We start from the raw sequence: 25,255 nt of genomic DNA on the forward strand, positions 1-25,255 counted from the left end.
AAGAAGCAATTGCACATGGCAACATCTTAGTCTGCTCTAACAAGTGAGCGAAGCAACACAGTCCAAACTAGGATCCAAGTTCAATGCATACAGATGTTGAGAGTCAGTCGAGCTCTCAAACCTCTTGAAGTGGCAAATGCAGTAATGCAGTAATGTCAAAGAATGTGACAAGAGAAGAGAATGATCATGTCAGCACTTCTTACAGGAGCTTGTATGCTGCTCTGCGTGGTGCAGCTCCAGCACTTCTGCCATGTGTGGCACAGACATGGACCTGTTCTGCCTCGGAACTCAACGTACACAGGTGGTAGGACGTGGCCCAGCATATCAGGATATTGCACAGCACTGGAGCAACTACCACGGATTGTTTCAGCCAGTCCCAGCTATGCAGGCAGTCCAGAGTGAAGCCAGAGCTGGCCAGGTGGGTGCTAATTTCAGCCCAGTCCTTCTTCCTGAACAGATTGTTCCTGAACAATGTTTGCTGATGTTGACAGTCATTTGTTTCAATGGGACAAATCGAATTGGCCGCACACTGCTCGTCACACCAGCAAGTAGCCCCAAGGAACTCTGGTAGATGTAGTGGCGACGGCGAGTACGCCTATGCCACAGTGTTAGAAAAGAAGTATGTGTCGCATTAGCCATCCCTGGACACGTGTTTCGAGGTAGTTGCCTCTCGTCAGCAGGGAGCAGGTCAGTGTAAAGGGGTGCCGCGTGGACTGCCAAAGTGTAATTAAAACAGGTAGAGTACCTCTTATGGCGCGCAGGTGCAGGTCCAGAGCTCGTCAGCCCGAATGGCTCAAGGGAGCCTTTATGTAACAAATCGAATTGGCCGCACACTGCTCGTCACACCAGCAAGTAGCCCCAAGGAACTCTGGTAGATGTAGTGGCGACGGCGAGTACGCCTATGCCACAGTGTTAGAAAAGAAGTATGTGTCGCATTAGCCATCCCTGGACACGTGTTTCGAGGTAGTTGCCTCTCGTCAGCAGGGAGCAGGTCAGTGTAAAGGGGTGCCGCGTGGACTGCCAAAGTGTAGTTAAAACAGGTAGAGTACCTCTCATGGCGCGCAGGTGCAGGTCCAGAGCTCGTCAGCCCGAATGGCTCAAGGGAGCCTTTATGTAACAAATCGAATTGGCCGCACACTGCTCGTCACACCAGCAAGTAGCCCCAAGGAACTCTGGTAGATGTAGTGGCGACGGCGAGTACGCCTATGCCACAGTGTTAGAAAAGAAGTATGTGTCGCATTAGCCATCCCTGGACACGTGTTTCGAGGTAGTTGCCTCTCGTCAGCAGGGAGCAGGTCAGTGTAAAGGGGTGCCGCGTGGACTGCCAAAGTGTAATTAAAACAGGTAGAGTACCTCTCATGGCGCGCAGGTGCAGGTCCAGAGCTCGTCAGCCCGAATGGCTCAAGGGAGCCTTTATGTAACAAATCGAATTGGCCGCACACTGCTCGTCACACCAGCAAGTAGCCCCAAGGAACTCTGGTAGATGTAGTGGCGACGGCAAGTACGCCTATGCCACAGTGTTAGAAAAGAAGAATGTGTCGCATTAGCCATCCCTGGACACGTGTTTCGAGGTAGTTGCCTCTCGTCAGCAGGGAGCAGGTCAGTGTAAAGGGGTGCCGCGTGGACTGCCAAAGTGTAATTAAAACAGGTAGAGTACCTCTCATGGCGCGCAGGTGCAGGTCCAGAGCTCGTCAGCCCGAATGGCTCAAGGGAGCCTTTATGTAACAAATCGAATTGGCCGCACACTGCTCGTCACACCAGCAAGTAGCCCCAAGGAACTCTGGTAGATGTAGTGGCGACGGCGAGTACGCCTATGCCACAGTGTTAGAAAAGAAGTATGTGTCGCATTAGCCATCCCTGGACACGTGTTTCGAGGTAGTTGCCTCTCGTCAGCAGGGAGCAGGGCAGTGTAAAGGGGTGCCGCGTGGACTGCCAAAGTGTAATTAAAACAGGTAGAGTACCTCTCATGGCGCGCAGGTGCAGGTCCAGAGCTCGTCAGCCCGAATGGCTCAAGGGAGCCTTTATGTAACAAATCGAATTGGCCGCACACTGCTCGTCACACCAGCAAGTAGCCCCAAGGAACTCTGGTAGATGTAGTGGCGACGGCGAGTACGCCTATGCCACAGTGTTAGAAAAGAAGTATGTGTCGCATTAGCCATCCCTGGACACGTGTTTCGAGGTAGTTGCCTCTCGTCAGCAGGGAGCAGGTCAGTGTAAAGGGGTGCCGCGTGGACTGCCAAAGTGTAATTAAAACAGGTAGAGTACCTCTCATGGCGCGCAGGTGCAGGTCCAGAGCTCGTCAGCCCGAATGGCTCAAGGGAGCCTTTATGTAACAAATCGAATTGGCCGCACACTGCTCGTCACACCAGCAAGTAGCCCCAAGGAACTCTGGTAGATGTAGTGTGCGGCCATTTATACCTAATTCATTTGTTTCAATGGGTGGAAACCAATTACCTCCATCTACATTCAAAATAGGTTTGCCTCATGTTCTCCGTGCACCTCTTTAAACTGTAGGTTTTACATGCTTTAACCATAAAGTGCAACATGTATGCTTTATTTTCATTACCTCACTGACTTCTAGGTTCATTGATGCATGCATTATGATGGGTTACTGGCTCCTATTACGAAGCCAATTGATGCATGATTAGTGTGTGGCATTTGCCGGCCTGTTGATTGGTGCAGTGTGTGGTGGCAGCTACACTCCTTACTAGGTGCAGTGATACTTGCTCTGTACAGGGCCAATGACACCTTTTACTAGGCCATTGATGCACGCTGTGTGTGGAGCAACTGATGCCTGCAATTGGCCATCAAGCATGCATTGTGGCCAGTGATATGTTGGCCCATTGATGCATGCACTGTTGTGCTGCTGACGCTCCATGTTAGGACCTTTGATGCATGCACTGTGTAGAGCCACTAAAGCATATTGCTATCCGACATTAGACTGTATATTTGCAGTATTGCTCAATGAAGCGACTACATCAACAATATACACTGAAAAATAAGTTGTATGTATCATCTTTGCCATTGCTTGTTTTAAAGGTATTACTTTTGCAATTTTCTGACTAATTTTCCTTCTTCTTGCGGTTGTAGCTAGTGGCTGTTCTACGAGAGGTAAAGTACTTGCATGCTCAAGAGCAGAAAGAAATTCCAGAAAGTGCTGGAAAGTTCTTCGATCAAAACGACACCTTCCGTAATTTTGTGTCCAATCTAGAACTCATAGTTGGCTGGTACAATAAGGTGCGTAACATAAAACAAAACAACACTGAAAGATGTGAAATAAATGTAACCTGATGTTTGTTTGAGCAAAAATATGTTGTTTGATTGGAACTCGTCATCATTGGTGTTGTAAAGTCATCCTGTGTGCCATTTGCACCCCCATTTTTCGCTGACTGGTACTGGTGGTAACTGTAGGGGGCTGGCTTAGTATATGGTGGAGACTTATTTAAGTGAAGGGTGATGCCCTGAAACCGGTCCCAGAATGCTTGTTTCTGGTCCAGGGAAGACCTGGCTCGCAGTTCGGGCTGGACTGTTCCCACAAGGAACAGGGTCAAGACTGATTTGCATATGGCTGGGTCCAAACGGGGGTGGTGTGGTGAGCAAAAGAATGATGGATTAAACCCAGATTCTTGTGACTGGGGGTGAATGTTTGCATTGTCTAGCATTCGGTCCATCAATGCGTTTCTTTTGCAGACCTATTTAAGTGAAGCACGTTGCATTAATCCAGACAACCCTTATGATGCTTTTAGTGGTCTTAGACAACCATAGAATGCTTTCTAAGTGGCAGCTGTGGAGAGCAGCCTTCAGGCTTGTCCAGACGGAATGTTAAGCAGCTTGTTTTACCAGATCTAATCATGTAGTATAGGTTAAATGAAAAAGAACCACACAGTGTATATACAACACTCACTAACACATTGGTATATCTTCTAACTGGAGATATTGTCGTGTAGTTCCTAGGAATCCCCTCGGACCTGCACATTTTGGATGACCTAAACTGAGGGCTTGGTGTCCCAACCACTTCCGGATACCTCCACTGGATATGTCAGCCGTTAGACCAGCTATCTCTACAGTGCCACTACCACCCCCCTGTATTCTACAGTGGCGTAGGTAGTTTTTGGCAACCACTGAACAGGACAACCCTGATTCCTCAGGGATTGTTGAAAACTGTACAGTACTTTTCGCTCAGACACTCTTGCTTGCTTTCTCTCAGAAAATACACAGGATGGCAATTAGGAAGTTTCAGTATTTATTGGTCCAGCAACAGCCTTGTGTAAAACATACTTCTCTTCCAGGGGATACTCATCAATAGTCATAAGCACTGAATAATCCCCGCCCACGTGCGAGATCCCAGAGCATATAGAAATATACATATATATGTGTATGTTCGGGTCTACAAGTGTAAAACACTTCCGAAACATACACACATATGTGTGTGTATATATCCATATATCAATATGCAGCCTAAAATTGTTCCAATGGCGCAAAATGCCAAAATTACATAGATTTCTTTTGTATGAAAATAATCTCCTAAATACACCTTGTAATAGAGAACATACACTGTAAAAGTGTCATACAAGAATCCTTTATTTTCAGAAAGGAAAAAGCAATAAATAGCAGGCAGTTGGCCCATAGGCTGCATTGATAAATAACATCACAGTACAGTAAAAAAAAACTGGCATCATGCCTTTAAGGCTTCCAAGAACCTGGACACTGTGCCTTTAAGACCTCCAGGAGCCCCTCTGCTCCCATCAGGTCAGTTCTTTTTTCCAGCTCCTTCTGTGAGGATACTGGAGCTTGAGCTCAACAGTTTTTGATTTTTTTAGTCAGAAATTGATTTTCTTCTCTTAAATTTCGACATTTTTGTATGCTGGTAGTTGTTTTCAACTGTTTTCTGACAATTTACTATCCTTTTTTCTGTCAGAATGCCAGCTGTATTTAATAAATGTCCGCCTTGTGGTAAAAAGATGGCAAAATCTGACCCACACTCCGTGTGCATCGTGTGTCTTCCATCTTCCCACAAGCCTGAAATTTGCTACTACTGCCAGCAGTTTTCTAAAAGGTCCCTGCGTGACAGGGAAAGGATTTGACTTCATGCCGTGTTGGAGAGAGGAAAAAGTCATCCCAAAAGTGGCCTTGAGAGTCAAGAGCCCTCCTCTCACCAAGAACATCGAAAACAACGTCGTTCTGCCTCTCCAGGGTCAAGAAAGAGGCAGATTTCAGATTGTTTGCCGTCAGCGTCGAGATCGTAGTCGAAGAAGCTGGCAATGCACTCTTCAGCGTCAAGACAGCGAGAGCCTTCGTCACTGAAAATGGGATCGACGTCAAGGCATACTACTTCGGGCGCGAAGTATGTTGGCCCCGAGAGGCCTAAGACAAAGCACCCTTCGACGTCGAAACATCCCTCAACGGTGAGGGACACTCCGCCACCTTCTCGAGGGTCGGCGTTGAGAGGTTCGCCGGCTAAGACTCTGCCAAGAACCTACAGGTTGTCGAGATCACTGTCGCCGTTGAGGCGTTCGCAGTCGCAGAAGCGTCATTGAAGATCGATGTCGAATTCCCCAGTTCGATCTCATGGGCAATCGATGTCAACAGCATCGCGGAAACAAGAGTCTTCCAGCATTTTTCCGCAGAGGAGGTCGATGTCGAAGATGGCACAATCCCTGTCGTCGTCGAGACATCGGTCGATGTCGAAAGACAAAAATCCCGCCGTCGTCTCGGAAGAGCTGACAGAGATGTCAAAGTCGACGTTGAGGTGTTTGACATCGAGAGACGAAAATCCTGCCGTCGTCTCGGAGGAAGTGACAGAGAGACCAAAATCGGCGTCGAGGTCAAGACGTTCGACGTCGAGGGAACAGTCATCATCCACTGGCATTAACATTTTCCTAATTTCCCCAGAGGGCTCTCTGGTGGCTGCTAAAAAGTCTCATCCTTTTAACATTTCGCCAATGTGGCTGGAAAGTGTCGGACGCAAGGAAACAGGGGGTGCTGCTCATAGAAGTCCGGGCTCGTATTTCTCTTGTACATATTCTCCTTCAAGAGTCTCAAGGGATCCTCTTCCAATGGCTTCATGGAGAGGGTCTCTGAGAAGAGAACTGAGAAGGTCAAGATCCCCATCCTACCACCGCACACGTTCACGGGAGAGATCACGTTCTCATCATGCTTCCTCTCCAAAATATAGGCGACGAAGATCACCAACTTGGTCCACGTCCACCAGGTCTTCGATAAGGGACTATTCCCCAACTTTGTCGGCAACACCTTCATCCAGAGTGTCCCCGATTGACGACATAGGTACCTTAACCAGAATTCTCTGCAGAGGGGCCAACAAACTGAATATAAGTATGTCGGCTCCGATGGTCTCCACTTCTGTTATTTTTGTTCTTCAGCGAGGTCTCTGCTGCCGTTGGTTCCAGACCTTTTGGATCCCGCCATGCAGACTTTCTTAACTCCTGCAACAGTAGGTGCAGTACCGTCTCGCATTGCAAAGAAGTACAAAGCCCCTGATCAGGACCGTTTTTTCCAACGTTCTGATCCTCCCCCGGATTCTGTAATTGTGGCAGCGGCCAGGAAGACACACTCAGCAACATCATCTTCAGTCCCTCCTGAGAGGGACAGCAAGATTATGGACTCTTTGGGCGAGAGGATGTGTAATACCTCGGCCTCCGTCATGAAGGTTGCCAGCGCCACAGCTCTCTTGGGGAGATAAGACAGGTCACTATGGGACTCTGTCATGAATTATGGAGAAACTCCCAAAAGAAGACCAGCAGGACTTTCGGGAGATACTGCAGGAAGGGGGATTGGTGGCAAACCAAGTAAGAAGTGCTGCTGCAGACTCATCTAATAGGTCTTAAGCCGGATGCGCAACGGAAGATCGTCAATCAGCCGTTCAATGGTTCTTCATTGTTTGGTTCTGATGCGGATGATGAGATGTCCAAAATGAAAGCTGAGTTGGACACTGTGAAGGCCGTTGGACTGGAGAAGCGGAAGGAATTCCGCAAACGATTTCGTCCCTACGAATGGCGTTCCTTCCAACAGAGAGTTAAACCCCTCAGTGGTCCTCTCAAAATCAACAAAAGCAGAGGTCGCACTTCCACCAGAGAAAACCTGGTAGAGGAAGAGGAAACAACAGACAGCAGGCTTCAACTGCAAAACAACCCGCTAAACAATGCTTCCTCCGTGCCTGTTAGCCACTCCGGTAGGGGGAAGTATCACTTTTCATCTGGAAGAGTGGAGATCAATCACAAACGACAAATGGGTGCTGAATATTGTGCAAAATGGATACGTGCTCCGGTTCAAAGCCCTACCTCCACCAGTTCCTCCACAAAGAAAATTCCATCAATGCCACCACATTTTACAGGAAGAGATGACCAGTCTTCTACAAAAAAAGGCCATAGAATATGTTCCGACTCAACAACGAAAACAGGGAATATATTCTCGCTAATTCCTGGTCCAAAAAAGAGGCCCAGCCAGAGAATACATACCAGTTCTTGATCTGCGCTTCCTAAACAAATTCATCCGCAAGGAGAAGTTTCGGGGGCTGGCCCTGCACCAGATCTTCCCTCATTTCCATCAGGGGGATTGGATGTTTGCTATAGACCTGCAGGGCGCTTATTTCTACGTCCCGGTGTCCTAAAAGCATCGAAAGTTTCTCTGCTTTCAAGTAGCTCGTCAGCACTTCCAATTCAGAGTCCTTCCGTTCGGGCTCAAATCTGCCCCTGAACATTTTCAAAGTGTATGGCAGTGGTGGCAGCGTTTCTCCGCAAACGCAAGATTTTCATTTACCCCTATCTGGATGATTGGCTCCTGAAGAGCGTTGCGCCTTTCCTGCTTCAAAGTCATCTCTCCTACTGTCTTCATCTACTGAACACGCTGGGTCTGCGGGTCAACTACAAGAAATTGGTCTTCAACCCTACCCAGAAAATCCATTACCTGGGTGCTTCACTGGATATCGTAAAGGCAAGCATGTGTCCTTCGGAGGAGAGGTTATCATCAATCACGGAGAAATGTCGCAAACTCCTCAGCTCTCATCTTCCCACAGTCAGGCAGGTGTCTTTGCTTCTGGGGTCAATGGCTTCTTGTGTCTTCATCGTCCCCAATGCCAGATTGAACATGCTTCCTCTACAACAGTCTCTGAAGGGCCAGTGGATACAGATGTCAGGCCGCTGGAAAGACTGTGTGACTCTACCTCAGTCAGCCAGAGACTCCATCACATGGTGGATGAATCAATCCCATCTACTGAAGGGAGTCCCATTCCACCAAGATTCTCCCACTCAGACTATAGTCACGGTTGCTCCCCTGCAAGGTTAGGGAGCTCACATGGGACATCTTCAAGTACAAGGTCTCTGGTCAGAGACAGAGCGGGGGTATCACATCAGTCTTCTAGAGTTGAGGGCCATGCACCTAGCCCTCAAGTCGCTGTACCCTTCGCTCCAGTCCAGCTCCCTCTTGATTCAGACAGACAACACCACACCGATGTATTATCTGAACAAGCAGGGGGGCACCAGGTCAAGACCTCTCTCTCAGGAATCGCGGACCATCTGGAAGTGTCTTCTTGAAAGAAATCTCAACATTGTGGCCATTCCCCTACCAGGGTCCCTGAATGTCCAAGCAGAGGCCCTAAGCAGGGACTTCGTAGAAGCTCACGACTGGGTGCTAAACAGTGAAGTCACGCAAGACATCTTCCGGCAATAGGGAGTGCCAGACATTGATCTCTTCGCAGACGCGGCAACCACCAAATGCCTCGTCTTCGCGTCCAGGTTTCACCAGCCAGGATCACGGTGGAATGCCCTTTTGATAAAATGGTCTCAGACATTACTGTACGCTTTTCCGCCATTGCCTCTCATCCCAGCACCAGCAGTGATCAACAAGTTTTACAGGACCAAGTCCAGAATGATCCTGATAGCTCCGGAGTGGCCGCGTCAGTGGTGGACCGTCTACCACTATCCAAGGTGCCACACCAGAGATTGCCTTGCCATCCAGACTTGTCCAAGAACGAGTGGAGAGTATTTCATCCCAATCGCTCATCCCTCAGATTGACAGCAAGGCTCCTGAGGTCCTGCAATACGGACACTTTAGGGCCTATTAGGATGGTGGCCAGAAAACCACCCCGACCGCCATGGAAGCAGAAAACAACCGCCCGCCGGCACCGTGGGAAAACCGGCGGCCAAATTAGGATAATCCGTCAAAAAACACCACCAGCGGCGGGACAGGGCCAAGAAAATACGCCCATAGCGGGCGGAAATGGACAAAATCTATCCGCGGCGGTCAGAGTCGCGGCAGAAAACACCAACCCGCTGCAAGTATAGCAGAAACACAGCACGGTAAATTAGGATATCCCCGACAGTCCAGCGGTACGGACTGCTGTTTCCGACCGCCGCGGTCGCACAATGGGATGAATGGGAGAGCCAGCGGAAGAGCTGAAGCACAGCCACCGCTGCGGACGATCCGTAAAAAATATGGCAGACGAAGCAAAAAATCCACAAGAAGGCCAAAAAGTGCACACAGAAAACTAGCCATGCCCCCCAAATACACAGAACACACCCCAATGACACAACCACATGGCAAAAAGAAACATACAAATCCCAGTACAGCACACCTGACAGCAATACCCCAATTGGACACACCCACATAGCTGAGTATAAAACCAGCCCTTTCCCTGACCACAATCCTTTGCAATACTCCATGAGAGAAGGGACACACCCCAGCTGACAGGAGAGGCAAAGGACACATCAACAGCCACACCACACACAGCACCACCACTTCCACACCTGCACCACTAACCCCCATGCAAAACACACACCATGGCCACACAGAAAATGCCCAAATTCACAGAGAGTGAGTTGAAAGTCATGGTAGATGAGATAGTCAGAGTGGAACCACAGCTTTTTGGTAGCCTGGTCCAACAGACACCATTAGCCACAAGGACATAAATGTGGGCAAGGATAGTCCAAAGGGTCAATGCAGTGGGGACCACCCCAAGATCAAAAAAGGAGATTATGAAGCGGTGGCATGATCTGAAGAGGATGGTCAAGGAGAGGAGGAGCAAGAACCGTGAGCTGGCTCAGAGGACTGGCAGTAGCCCTCCCATTCCTCAAAAACCATTCACACCATGGGAGGAGAAGGTGCTTGCCATACTGCATCCAGAGAGTCTCACAGGAGTAGCCTGGGGAGTGGAGGCTGGTAAGTACAAACAAATGACTACCACCACTCTGCTATGTACTGTCTTGCACAACTATAAAGCTATACCACCTAGGACAAATTCCATCTATCTGCACCACACACAGAAACATGGCTCACAGATCCAACATTTACCCACTCCCATTCACCCCAAACGTAGCTAACAACATTACCATGGGGGCATGTGTACAGGCAGACAGCACTACAACTCCCACCAGCCCCCCTTTTCCCACTGCATCAGCAAGATGGAGCCCTCCACCCACCCCACCCGAAAGCATGTGTCAGCCGTTACACAACCCGCATCAAACTTACAGGTAGGTAGCCATCTTCACAGTGAGGGTGTTTGGGGGTGCGAGGCCTGCACTACCACTCCCACCATGCCCCCTGTCCCCCACATCAGCAGGATGGAGCCCTCCCCCCACCCCACCCAGAAGCAGTTGAAAGCCATTACATCACCCTCATCAAACTAACAGGTAGGTAGCCATCTTCACAGTGAGGGTGTCTGGGTGTGGGAGGCCTGCACTACTACTCCCAACATTCCCTCTGTCCCACACCTGAGCAGGATGGAGCCCTCCCATCACCCCCCCAGAAGCAGTTGGAAGCCATTGCAGTACACCAAACAAACTTACAGGTAGGTAGCCAGCTTCCCTGGGAGGGTGTCTGGGGGTGGGAGGCCTGCACCATTACTCCCACCATGCCCCCTGTCCCACAGTCTAGCAAGATGGATCCCTCCCCCACCCAGAAGCATGTGTCAGCCATTACACAACCCACATCAAACTTACAGGTAGGTAGCCATCTTCCCTGGGATGGTGTTTGTGGGTGGGAGGCTACTCCCACCATTCACTCTGTTCCACACCTGAGCAGGATGGAGCACTCACTCCCACCCAGAAGCATGTGGCATCCATCACATTGCCCTCATCAAACTAACAGGTAGGTAGCCATCTTCACAGTGAGGGTGTCTGGGTGTGGAATGCCTACACTACTACTCCGAACATTCCATCTGTACCACACCTGAGCAGGATGGAGCACTCCCCCACCCAGAAGCAATTGGAAGCCATTGCAGTACACCAAACAAACTTACAGGTAGGTAGACCTGTGATTACTAAATTTTTCCTCTTTCACAGCTATTTTAAATGGAAACAGTCTTACTATTTGCAAACCAATGGAACGTTCATGGATTTTTCAGGGTCTCCCAGTTATGCAAATCTCTTTAGGCTCAAATTTCAGATAGAACACATTCTAGGGACAGAGACATGGACCAGGAGACTAATTATGTACCAACAGTACATTGATAAAATGTTCCTTATCTGGAATGGCACGAGACAGGAATTAGAAGATCACTTGGAGGAACTCAAACAAAGGAATCCCAGAATCAAATTCACACACAAAATCGAAAGACCCAGTATCACTTACTTGGACGTCGAAATTATGATTACGGAGACAGGCATTCACACCAAAGTATTCAAAAATCCACCAAACAGAAATAATACTTTACTCTTCACCAGTTTTCATCCACCAACTAAAGAAGCACTTGCCTTTTTCCCCAATTCACAAGGATTAAAAGTATTACATTGAGCCAAGAGGATTGCACACCATCCATTCATGAGTATAAGACCCAGTTTTTACAACGTGGATACCCAGAAGAGGTTCTAGATCAACCTGTTGAACAAGTACAAACAATTGAAAAGACAAAGCTCTTGGAGAAACAGATAAAAGGACCATTGAACAGAGAAGATTTTGTTTCCACATTCCCTACAAAATCTCCCACCATGAAGAGGATCATTTGAAGACGATGGGAATTACTTCAGATGGAGCCTGATTTCAGAGGACTATTCGCCCAACAATACGCGTCTGCCTACAAGAGAACCAACAACCTAAGAGATTTACTCTAACCGACCAAAGAAACAGGAAATTAAGTGCATAAAGGCATGATGAAATGCAATAATTGTACACAATGTAACAATGTGATGGTAGAGAAAAGCATTTTTCATCTATGGACACGCAAACAGAATTGGTTTAAACACACAGCGGACTGCAATACACAGCTTGTAACTTGTGCCATTAAATGCCTGTGTGGGCTATATTACGTGGGCAAGACAGAAAGGAAGAACAAGATCAGGATTACTGAGCACAAGAATCTCATAAGAATCAAGAACACAAATTCACCTTTGGCTACCCACTGGAATGAGAAAAGACATGCCATTGCTCAGCTGCGGTTTACCATTGTAGAAAGAATTGTCCAGGACCCCACTGGCCCTGCAGCATGGCCCTCCTACAAAACGACGAAGGGGCCGCCCCAAGAAGACCCTGGGAGTATCTGGAGGCAAAGCACCTGCCAGACCCCAGTCATGGAGCCAGCCATGATGGCAACCCTCTCCACCACTGCATTGACTGTTTGGACTGTCCTTCCCCACACTGCCTTGTGAATGGCATCTGTCTGTTGGACTGGGTCACCACATCAATGTGGTGACTACTCGATTATCTCATCTACCACAACTGTCAACTCACTGCTCCACCCCACCCCCCCAATGGAAATGTACACTCCCCCTCGCATCTCGCCATTGCAAATAAAATATCCTTACACACATGTTGTTGTGTCTGCTCCGTCTTTATTGCAGGATGTACAGCCTTCAACATGGTCACAATGTACCAGGAGCATGGGCTGCATGTAGGCAAGAAGAAGTTGAAGGCACCTAGGGAAACACAACATAACTACTTTCACTGGTCTGGGTGTGGCATCACAGACATCACACAACCCCTACCATCAGGATACCCCAACATGCACACGTCACAATGTGCAACAAGTGTCAACATACACGTCCTGTATATGCTCCCAAATGACCTGTCCCAGAAACATTGCCAAACACCGCTGGGTCTACAACTGGCTGCTGTTACAATTCGCACATGCCCCTTCACGACAACATCAATATCAGCAGACAATGGGTATGTTGCACATTGTCACCCACCTTCAAGTGAAGTAGCGTGTGATGAGCTGTTGACGCAGGTCAACACCTTCCTCCTCTCCACTGACCTCATCACTGGACACAGGTTGGTTTGCAGGCTGGGGCCTTGGGTCCTCACTATCATCTAGGAGCAGGGGAATCTCCTTGCGAATGACTAGGTTGTGGAGCATGCAGCATGCCACTACAATCTGACACACCTTCCCGGGCGAGTATGCCAGTGCACCTCCGGTCTTTTCCAGGCAGCAGAAACATGACTTGAGCAGACCAAAAGTCCACTCCACCACACGATGTGGCCTCCCATGTGCCTCACTGTAGCGGACATCAGCTGGGGTCCTGGGATTCCTCAGTGGGTTCAGCAACCAGGGACGGTTGGGATATGCAGTCACCTAGGTATGACAAACACAAATAGGCATTGCAATGTCGCAGAGGCTGAGGGCAGCAGCCCACACACCCAGCACGCAATACAACTAGGCATACTCACCCACAATCATGCACGCTCGGGAAGCAGATTAGCCATCAGCTGGGGCACAATGCTGTTCCGCAGGATGTAGGAGTCATGGGCAGAGCCTGGGAATTTGGCACACATGTGGGAGATGATCATATCTGCCAGGCACACCACCTGCACATTTATGGAGTGGTAATGCTTGCGATTCCTGAAAATGTGCTCACTGGCTTGTGGTGGCACAAGCCCGACATGGGTGCAATCAATGGCACCAACAACATTGGGGATGTGTCCAAGGGGATAGAAGTCTCCCTTCACAGCTGGCAATTCAGCACCCCTGGGGAAATGGATGTATCTGTCCTTGTATATCATCATAGCGGAAAGTACATCACGCAGCACCATGCTTAACATCGGTTGTGACTAGGGGTGGGTGGGAATCTCTGCGAGCATGCGGAATTTCGTGTGCTCGCGGAGATTTCTTGCTTCGCCCGTTGTAATCTATGCCAGAATGAATCCTGCCCTACATATTTTTCCAAGAAGATGCCACCGTTTTGTGCAATTCCTCTACTCAGCTGGAGTACTGGCACTTCACCGCACCTCATTTGATTTCAGTACAAGTAACGGAGGTATTCGGTTTTGCAAATAATGGGCACGAGCAATAAGCAACTCCGGCCCGGGGAACTCCTTTCATGATTGCATCTCAAACAGCCTAAATTAGAAGTGTCCTTCAAAGATCGCGAGGTTGTTTAAACCCCAGCACAAAGAGGTGATATAATATAAATCCTACTAATGGATTTCTGATGCACCGGTCGAGGCAGGAAATCTCTGCTCCAAGTAGTCTGTAGAAAGGATGGAAACACGTTCGGTTGTACAAATCTGCTAAGGTTTCAGCAGGAATATCATTGCCTCCAGTAACTCGTTTTTTCCTGAAATGCCTGTTAGACAACAGAATAATTTGACTACGGAAAGTGCTCAGGTATTTTATGTAAAAGCATGATTTTCATGCTATTACCATGTGTTTTTGGAAGTTCCGCTGTTACTGTTTTTGCTGTTACTGTTTTTTCTGAGCATTTTCCTTTGCTCCCGGACTGCTTTTGAATAACTTATTTTAGATGTACTAATTGTGTTCTATAAAATACCTCTTTCGGGTTTGTGAATGTTGTTCTCGTGAGATACATTGCTACGTGCCCAGCTACTTTTAAATTAATGCGCATTGATTTAGAGACGCTGCATAATTCACTTCACAAATCTACTCAACTTCAAAGTACACAGATGAAGTGCAGCATATGACAGCCCCATTAGGGAGAAGCAACTGCAAGCAACAACTAAATAAACGCGCTGATTTGATGTTGTGCAGTCACAAGCTCATGCACCAATAAGTCACGGAAGTTAAGCCAGTTTCGCTCGCAATAGATTAGTCTTAAAATAAAATGCTATGTGCAGACACTGCAGGCGATGGTTTATGAGAAAAGTATGCAGTCTTTCTTTTTCGTAATAGACTCTTTCACGAAATGCCATCTTGACAAAATAGCTTCTGATATTAGTGGTCTCCTATGGCTGCAAAGGCACAGAAAGGTCGATGGACAAATTTCATGAGGAAATATTCTAGCCTTTGTGTTTCGTAACGGAAAATGAGGCAGCGTGTTTCAAACTAATTGGTTCGCGCCATGCCACTTTCATTGCCTCCTTTTATAATTTTGGAATGCTGAATATGTTCTGTGACATTTTCAGCACTTTTTAATTAATATTTTCCCTTTGCCGGACGAAGGTATGGCGGATCACGCCAGTTAAGTAGGGTAGTCCATATACTGGTGAGGCACAGATTAGATGAATTAGTAAATGCATTAGAGAGGAAAAGCTCTGCTGAATGTGGACAGTGTGAAAAAACGTGTTTCTGATGCACGCTGCTCATTTTTGTCGATTGGTTTGGTGACTTCTCTCAGTTCTCTGGTACGGTAGCGTGTGCGAGGCCCTTCTGTGAGGCAGTATGCTACCGCGGTTCGCTTTGGAGAATCCATTTCCAATTTGGTTTCCACTAATTATGGGCTTTATGACCACATGTGTCATACAGGTATGTAGCAGGTATCTGAAAGAGACACGTTAGTGATAGATTCCTTACCTTAGAATATCCCCAGGCGTCAGACTGGATCCGGAAAATTTTTGTAGCAGTACCCCTGCGCGTCAGTAGGTGGCTTCGTGCGGCTCCGCGTCCGTTGCTGGCGTCGTTAGCGCTGAGATGACGTCACGGAGACTACTTAGGCGCCAACCAAGCGCGCAACCTTAGTCAATTTTTGACCACTTTTTAAGACTTTTTGTCTTCTCCTCTTGTCTCCTGGTGGACGTAGGGATGCCCGGCTTTATGTCTTGCAGGTCCTGTCACTGTAATATGTCGGTGGTGGACCCCCATGATGTCTGCCTCAGAAGAAGAAGTCGAAGAAGCGTGTTCGCTCTCCGACGTCCCCCTGTCGCTCCCTTGAGCGGACGTGGGGGACAGGGGCGGAGCCCCTGCGGCTCCTCTGGAGCCTGGGAGTCCCGCGGCCTACCCGCTCTACCCGGGATCGTCGGCGACTCCCGAACATCGGCAAGAGTTTCTTGCTGCCTTGGACCGCCTGTTTAGGCCTCGGGCTCCCGCAGGTGCGCCTGCGGGCCCCGCGGCCCTGTGTCCAAATCCTGTTGACCCGGCCGCACTGGGTGCCGTTTATCCCACCCCTGCCTCGGTTCTCGGACCATTTCGTTCCAACCTGGGATCCTCATTGGGATGGGGCTCCGGTTCGGCCCCGACCGGCGCCGCTCCTCGCGCCGCTACCGGCGCCGCTGGCCCACTCTCTGGCTCCGGTTCTGCCGCTGCGCCCGGCTCCTTCTACCCCGGAGCCGGATGAGGACTGGGACGTTTCCGAGGACCCCCTTGCGCGGCAGTGTGACTCCGAGCAGTATTGGGTCGATGACCTTCGAGATGCGGGTGAACTTGATGTGTCTTCTGACCCGGGGTTTGCCTCGTCTCCGCCTACTATGGAGGAGGGCGCTTCCTTCACTATGGTGCTGCGTCGAACCGCAGAGACTCTCCACCTGCTCCAGACGGCGTCTACGTTGTTTGAGCCGCTGCTCCCTTTCAATGAGGCCCACACCTGAGAGCTTGGTCATTCAGGCCTCGACATCGCAGAGTGCCTTTCCCTCGGCTCCGCCGGACAAGGACTCTTAAGAGGGTGGACCAATATGGCAAGAGGTTGCTCTCCTCAGCCAGTTTGGGGTTGAGATCGGTTAATACTTTCTGCTTATTGGGCCGTTACTCCCACGCAGTATGGGATTTGGTGGCGGAGGTTCTGCATCAGTGCTCTGAGTTGGTCCAGGCTGTCCTTTCCCAAGCAATTGCGGAGGGCAAGGATGCGGTGAAGTTTACCATCAGGTGTGGTTTGGACACCGCTGATTCGATGGGCAGGGCGATTTCCACGACGGTGGCGTTGCAGTGCCACGCCTGGTTGCGTTTCACTGGCTTCTCACCCGATGTCCAGAGCTCGCTCATGGACATGCCCTTCTATGGCTCCCGCCTCTTTGGTGATAAGGCTGACAATGCCCTGGAGCGCTTTAAAGACTCTCGTGCCACGGCCAAGTCTTTGGGTCTTTCCTTGAAAAATCCTGCCACCACGGGGTTTCGTTCCTTTCGTGGCCAGGGCAGGGTTACCCAGGCGCGCTCTTCCAGCAAGCCTGTGCAGAGCCAACCTCAGCGAGGCCGCGAACATGGGTTCCGCAGGGGCGGGTCTGGTAACCAGCGTGCAGGGCAGTCCACTTCGACCCCCGCTGCTTCTGCCTCGAAACCTTCCTAATCCGAGCTTCAGGGGGCACCCCATGCCAGTGGGTGGCAGGGTTCACCTCCGCCACTGGCGCGAGATTACATCGGACAAGTGGGTGCTGCAGATAATCTGCCAAGCTTAATCGCTCCCCTTTCTGTCCTCCCCTCCAGCAATGCCACCTCGGTACCACCGCATGTCGGGGGATCATTTGGCTCTTCTCCGTCAGGAAGTCATGGCCCTCCTGGCCAAAGGGGCCATCGAGTACGTTCCCGATCAGGAAGTAGGGAGTGGTTGTTATTCCCACTACTTCCTGGTCCCCAAGATGGACAAGGGGGGCCTGCGCCCCATCTAGGACCTCCGGGTCGTCAGTCGCTTCCTCCGGAAGTAGAAGTTCAAGATGCTGACTCTGGCTCAGGTCCTGTGTACCCTGGAGACTGGATGGTAGTGTTGGACTTGCAGGACGCTTATTTTCACATTCCCATCCTGCCGGCCCACCGGCGTTACCTGCGGTTCACGGTAGGCCAGGAGCATTTTCAGTTTGCCGTGCTCCCCTTCGGCCTTACCGGCGACCCTCGGGTGTTCACGAAGGTGATGGCTGTGGTCGCGGCTTATCTGCGCAGGTCAGGGGTGTCAGTCTTCCCCTACCTCGATGACTGGCTGTTGAAGGCAGGTTCGCCCCAGGCAGTTGTCTACCACCTCCAGGCTACGGCCGACCTCCTGCATCTGCTGGGGTTCTCCATCAATGTGCCGAAGTCGCACCTTAGTCCCTCTCAGAAGCTCCCTTTCATCAGAGCGGTTCTGGATTAGACGCTGGTTCGGGTTTATCCTCCAGAACAGCGAGTCTGGGATATTCAGGCTATGATTCCGCTCTTCTAGCCTCTATCCCGGGTTTCGATCAGGATGCGGTCTGTTGTAAGCCTTTCCGCCTATACCACTTCTGCCCAGAGTGCTGAAGAAGATCAGGCGCGACCAGGCCCAAGTTGTTATTGTGGCTCAGGACTGGGCTCGAAGAGTATGGTATCCCGAGCTACTCAGTATGAGCATCGATCCCCCGTTCCGTCTGCCTCTTCGGGAGGATCTTCTGTCGCAGCAGCAGGGGACGGTCCTCCACCCGAACCTGTCCAGCCTCCACCTCCATGCTTGGAGATTGAGCGGTGACAGTTGACACCTTTTGATCGTCCTCCCGAAGTCTGTCATGTCATCTTGGCAGCCAGGCGTCCCTCCACTAAAACGGTGTACGCCTGTAGGTGGAACAGATTTGTGGCATGGTGCACAGCTAAGACTGTGGATCCCCTTTCTGCCCCTCTTTCTGAGGTTCTCCTGTTCCTTCTTTCTTTGGCCCAGCGGGGCTCTGCTCTGGGCACTCTTAAAGGTTATCTTTCAGCTATCTCTGCCTTCCTTCGGCTTCCTGATCAGCCTTCTCTGTTTTAAGTCCCCGGTTGTTAACCGTTTTCTTAAGGGCATTACGCATACGTTCCCACCTGTGCCCTTCATAATGCCTCAGTGGGACTTGAATCTTGTCTTGACTTTTCTGATGTGCGCTCCCTTTGAGCCCCTTCATAACTGTCCCTTACTTCTTCTTACTCTCAAGACGGCTTTCCTGGTAGCTATCACCTCTGCCAGGAGAGTGAGTGAGCTCCAGGCTCTTTTTTCCAAACCTCCTTTCCTTTCTGTTCATCCGGACAAGGTGGTTCTGAGGACACGTCCTTCTTTCTTGCCAAAGGTTGTCACGCCCTTCCACATCGGGCAGACCATCACTTTGCCCACCTTTTTTCCCCCTCCGCATCCTTCACGGGAAGAGGAGCGGCTCAACCGTCTGGACACAAAACGTGCGCTTGCATTCTATCTGCAGCGTACACAGCAGTTCCGGGTGGATGACCAGCTCTTTGTTGGCTACGTGGACGCCAAAAAAGGTTGAGATGTGCACAAACGGACCATCTCTCGGTGGGTCATTCTGTGCATCCAAGCATGTTACTCCTTGGCTAAGAAGGAGCCTCCTGTGGGGCTGCGTGCCCGTTCTACCAGGGCGACTGCAGCCACCACTGCCTTGGGACGCGGTGTTCCCTTGCAGGACATTTGTCAGGCAGCTGCGTGGGCCTCGCTGCACACGTTTGCCAAGCATTACTGCCTTGACAGTCAGGTCCGGAGGGACGGCTTCTTTGGCCGTTCTGTTCTCTGTGACTTCCTGGTGTAATTTTGTTCTAAGGCCCACTACCGGGGTAGGTATTGCTGAGGTATCTATTCTAAGGTAAGGAATCTGTCACTAACGTGGTTCTTTCAGATGCACAAGTTACTACTTGGGTAACATTATATCTGTAAGAGATAGCAGGTTGTGATAGATTCCTTACCGCCCAACCCATCCTCCCCGTTCTGCGACCTTTTTCTAGGGTAAGGTCATCCCTTTCTGGGCCCTAGTTTCATGGCACCAGCGGTCAGTTTCTTGCATGGCTCTGCGTTCCTGGCGTGGAAAGTAGTCTACAGAACTGACTTCAGCGCGCATGGGTGACGCTTAAGTAGTCTCTGTGACACCATCTCGGCGCTTACAACGCCAGCGACGGACACGGAGCCGCACGACGCCACCTACTGACGCGCAGGGGTACTGCTACAAAAACTTTCCGGATCCAGTCTAACGCCTGGGAATATTCTACGGTAAGGAATCTATCGCTAAGTAATGTCTCTCACAGATGTATCGTTACACAAGTAGTAACTTGTGCGTTTGTGGAGCGGACGTTCGCTCGTGGACCTCCTGCTGCTGTATGTCGGATGTGTGTGGTTGCCCAACTCGGCAGTGTTCATCTTGTAAGACCATGGGGTCGGGCACAGGCCCCGCGGTGAGCACCGTGTTCCACTGGACCTGGCAGCAGATGTGGTGTCTTCTAGCTGCACTGAGCACAATATAATATATTATATATATAATATACTATCTGAATAAACACGGCTTTCTTTTTACACGTACGCATTAGGCTCCAGGACAGAATTAATTGGCTAGGATCGACTATGCACACCATTTAATTGCTGAATAAAGGTTTCCAATGATGCAGGGAGTACCGGGGGCTACCTGGTGAGGTTTAATTAATATCTCATGCCCCCGAATTCTATTCTGCCGCGAATTGCGGAAGTTTCGACATTTCCGCGTTCCCCGCGCAACGCCGAAATGCCGAAATTTCGCAAGTTCCGCGAGCGGAACGGAATTTGCCGCCCCCCCCTTAGTTGTGACATACCACCTGCGCTGGCCACTGTCTCTTGGAACGATCCAGTGTCAAAAAAATGCAGGGCCGCCATCACCTTATAAGTAGGGGTGAAAGCTGTTGGATATGTCCAGCGAGGCTGCAGGTGGAGCTTCAACAGATCACAAAGGGTTTTCAGGATGGCTCTATCCAGACGGCATTTCCGTATGATCGCAACATCCTCCATGTCCTCCAGCTCCGTCAAGTGACAAATCAAATTGGGCCTCCTCCTATTTGAGATGATAGTGGACACATGTCAATGCAATACATCATGAGATGTGCACAGCCTATCACGTTCTGGATGACACAACGACTACAATGACTGCCATCAATATTGAGTTACAGACCAGCTTACATGTAAGGACACTATCTGAAAGAAACACGTTAGTTAGATTCCTCACCTTAGAATATCCCCAGGCGTCAGGCTGGATCCGGAAAGATTTTTCGTCAGCAATACCCTTGCGCGTCGCTTAGCGTCGTCTGCGGCTACGCGTCCGTTGTCAGCGTCGTGCGCCGTGATGACGTCGTCAGAGTACTTAGACGCCGCCCTCGTGCGCTGACGTCAGTTCTTCTTTTTTCCGCGCCAGACACCGCTGATCCGGGAAGAGCATACCCTTTTAGTCATTTTTTGACTAAACTTTTTGACTCTTTTGGTCTATTCTATCGACTCGACTCTGGTGCCGGTAGGATGCCTGGTTTCAAACCCTGTGACTCCTGTCACCGACTGATGTCGGTTACGGACCACCACTGCCGGTGCCTCTACTGCCTTCGGGCCGACCACGATTCTGAGTCGTGCCTCGACTGCCGGCCCTGACCGGCAGTCGGCTCCGCGCCGTTCACGGTCCCGGTTGAGGAGGAGGTCGAGGGACCGGTCGCGGAGACGCAGTCACCACCACCACTCGTCTGGTTCCAAGTCTTTGGGTAAGTCGAAGCATAGTAAGAAGTCCAAGAGGCGACATCGCTCTTCGGGCTCCCCTCGCCGGTCGCGCAACTTGGCTGAGGGTTCGGGTGGTACCACCCATGCGGCTCCGTCGGAGCCGCAGGAGACGCGTCTGTCCCCATACACGCCGGTCCCTGGGACCGACGCGACTCCGGTGGAGGACAGTGCCTTCCTCTCGGCCATGAGGGGCCTGGCTCCGCCGTCGATGTCTGTCGGCGCGCCTTCGGGCCCCGCGGGCTTGACTGGTCCCAACGCTGCAGGTCCCCGCGGGATCCAGGCCTGGATCCCAGTCGGCATCGGTCGACCTCACGACCCCTCCGCCGGCGCCGACTCCAGTACTGCCTCAGGCGCCTCCTTCGGACGACGCCGTTCCCCGGTTCAGTCCCAGTCCGGGCCTGGCGTCGGAGCGGCGCCGCGTCCGACGGCGATGGGTGGCAATTTCATCTTCCGCCCAGCTCCGATCATTCCACCTGTCTACCAGGAATCAGATGACAGTGACGACTGGGAGGGGTCTGAGGACCCTCTGGTTCGGCAGGGCCAGTTATCACAGGACTGGGCAGATGAGCTAGGGGGTGCCAGTGGTCTTGATACCTCCCCTGACACTGGCTTCATCTCTCCTCCGACCGTGGCTTCGGAGGAAGGTGCTGCTTTTTCTGTGGTGCTGCGCAAGGCGGCCGAAGTCCTTGTGCTGGAGCTGCCTGCTATGGCTCTGAGGACTAACCTCCTCACCGAGGTACTCCAACCGTCAGCAAGCTCCTCGGAGCCTCTGCTGCAGTTTAATGAAGCACTACTGGACGTTCTGAAGGGCACCTGGTCCAAGCCCTCTACAGTACCTCCTGTGGACCGGAACGTAGCCCGGTGCCACCGCCCTGCACCAGGCGACCCCAGTTTTCTGTCCCTGCACCCCACGCCCGAGAGCCTTTTTATCCAGGCCTCGACTTTCCAGACCTCCTTCCCGTCCGCTCCCGGGAGTCCAAGAGACTTGAGCAGTTTGGTAAGAAGCTGTTCTCCTCCCTTAGTTTGGGACTGCGGTCTGTTAACACCGCTTGTCTCTTGGACCATTACTCCCACTCCCTGTGGGATACGGTGGAGGATGTGCTGCCCCAGTGTCTGGAGGAGGCCCGGACATGGTTCGCCCAGGCTCTTGCCGAGGGGCGGGATGCAGCGCGGCACGCTATCAGATGTGGACTAGACACTACGGACCCGCTGGGTAGGGCGATGTCGACCACAGTGACGTTCCGCCGCCACGCCTGGCTGCGGTCCACGAGTTTTTCAGGGGATGTCCAGAGCATCCTCATGGACATGCCCTTTGATGGCAGTCGCCTTTTAGGCGACAAGGCGGATAGTGCGCTGGAGCGCTTTAAGGACTCACGAGCTACGGCCAAGTCCTTGGGCCTCTCGGCCCCGCGCCCACAAAGTTCCGCTTTTCGCCCCTTTCATGGCCAAGGAAGGGGCGGCCCCTCATGTCTGCCTTGCCACAGGCCGCAGAACCAACCGCGGTCGCGGACGTGGGTTCCGCCGAGGCGGTACAGGGGAACAACGTGCCGGTCAGTCCACATCTACCCCGGCAGCATCCGCCTCTAAGCCCTCCTAGTCCGTGCTTTCAGGCCCATTCCACGCCAGTGGGAGGCAGAGTTCGCCATCACCTGCTCCACTGGCGTTCCATTACATCGGACAGGTGGGTGCTGCAAATCGTCCGAAGGGGCTACTCCGTCCCCTTCGAGGCAACCCCTCCAGCCATGCCACCGCAGTACCACCGCATGTCGGGGGTTCACTTGAAACTTCTACAGGAGGAAGTTACGGCCCTCTTGGCCAAGGGGGCCATTGAGCGCGTTTCTGGTCCAGAAGTAGGTCGTGGTTGTTATTCCCACTACTTTCTGGTTCCCAAGAAGGGCAAAGGGGGCCTACGCCCTATCTTGGACCTCAGGAGCGTCAATGCCTTCCTCCGCAAGGAGAAGTTCAAGATGCTCACTTTAGCTCAGGTTCTGGCTGCCCTAGACCCTGGAGACTGCATGGTAGCATTGGACTTGCAGGACGCTTATTCCACATCCCCGTCCTGCCGGCCCACCGGCGTTACCTGTGGTTCACGGTGGGCCAGGAGCATTTTCAGTTTACCGTGCTCCCCTTCTGCCTCACCAGTGCCCCTCGGATGTTCATGAAAGTGATGGCAGTGGTCGCAGCTCATCTGCGCAGATTGGGGGTTCCAGTCTTCCCCTATCTCGACGACTGGTTGTTGAAGGCGGGCTCACCCCAGGCAGTCGTCTCCCACCTCCAGACTACGGCCGACCTCCTGCATTTGCTGGGGTTCTCCATCAATGTGCTGAAGTCGCATCTGAGTCCCTCCCAGAAGCTCCTCTTCATCGGAGCGGTTCTGGACTCGGCGCAGTTCCGGGTCTATCCTCCGGAACAGCGGGTCTGGGATATTCAGACTCTGATTCCCATCTTTCGGCCTCTATCCCAGGTTTCGGTCAGGTTGGTCCTGCGGCTTCTGGGTCTGATGGCCTCCTGCATCCTGTTTGTGCATCATGCCAGATGGCGAATGCGGGCTCTGCAGTGGGACCTGAAGTTTCAGTGGGCTCAGCATAGAGGCAACCTGTCCGACCACGTCCTGATCTCGGAGGGCACTGCAAGACCGTTGCAGTGGTGGCTTACGGACCGCGATTGGGTCAGCGGCAGATCCCTCTCCCTAACCCAACCGGAGCATGTAGTGGTGACAGATGCGTCCCTCCTGGGATGGGGGGCCACATGGGAGAGGCGGAGATCAGATGCCTCTGGTCTCGGGCGGAGTCCCGGCTCCATATCAACCTTCTGGAGCAGAGGGCGATCCGACTTGCACTGAAGGCATTCCTTCCCTCTGTCTGGGGAAGTGTGGTGCAGGTGTTCACGGACAACACCACCGCCATGTGGTTTTGCAACAAACAGGGCGGGGTGGGGTCGTAGACCCTTTGTCAGGAGGCTCTGCGCCTCTGGACATGGCTGGAACATCAGGGCATCACCCTGGTGGTTCAACATCTGGCAGGCTCTCTGAATGCCAGAGCAGACTAACTCAGCCGCTGGTGCATGATGGATCACGAATGGCGTCTAAACTTGGACGTGGCACAAGGCCTCTTTTGGCAGTTGGGAGAGCCTTGGTTAGATCTATTCGCCACCGAAGAGAACGCGCAATGTCAGCAGTTCTGCGTGTTGGAGTTTCCAAGGCGGCACTCGCTCGGGGACGCCTTTTGTTGCGAGTGGAGTTGCGGTCTGTTGTACGCCTTTCCGCCTATACCACTTCTGCCCAGAGTGCTGAAGAAGATCAGGCGCACCCGGGCCCAAGTCATCTTAGTGGCTCCGGATTGGGCATGAAGGTACTTGTATCCCGAGCTACTCAGTCTGTCAATCGATCCCCCGATACGTCTGCCTCTTGAGGAGGACTGTAGGAGAGTAGGGTCTGCTTTCTATGTTCACCCCCACTTTTTGCTTTTTGCTTTACTGGTTTTCGACTTAGATGTGGCTGTGGGCCTGCTAATCAGACCCACAGCCCTGCTGTTCTCTCTCTAAATTAACACTATGTACTTTAGGTGCATAACCCATTTAGATAGGATCACCTTATTGGCCCCTGTACAGTGTACCTTAGGTACCCAGGGCATAGGTGTACCCTAGGCCTACCAGGGGCTGCAGCATGTATTATGCCACCCCTGGCCTGGCCTTCCATTATGACACAACTGGCTGACCACTCAGCTGGG

At 51.5% G+C, this 25,255-nt stretch overlaps 1 protein-coding gene across 2 annotated transcripts in view; it reads left to right on the plus strand.

Annotated features, from left to right (window-relative positions):
- DNAH17 (dynein axonemal heavy chain 17) overlaps positions 1 to 25,255 on the plus strand; it is a 14,992,541-nt gene that overhangs the window by 2,477,196 nt on the left and 12,490,090 nt on the right. For both annotated transcript variants that reach the window (XM_085617470.1, XM_085617471.1), the window contains one exon: positions 3,091 to 3,237. In XM_085617470.1, the coding sequence (XP_085473596.1) occupies positions 3,091 to 3,237 (147 nt within the window). The remainder of the gene's footprint in view (positions 1 to 3,090; positions 3,238 to 25,255) is intronic.

Source organism: Triturus cristatus, chromosome 7 (assembly GCF_964204655.1).
Source record: "Triturus cristatus chromosome 7, aTriCri1.1, whole genome shotgun sequence".
Classification (NCBI taxonomy): Eukaryota; Metazoa; Chordata; class Amphibia; order Caudata; family Salamandridae; genus Triturus; species Triturus cristatus.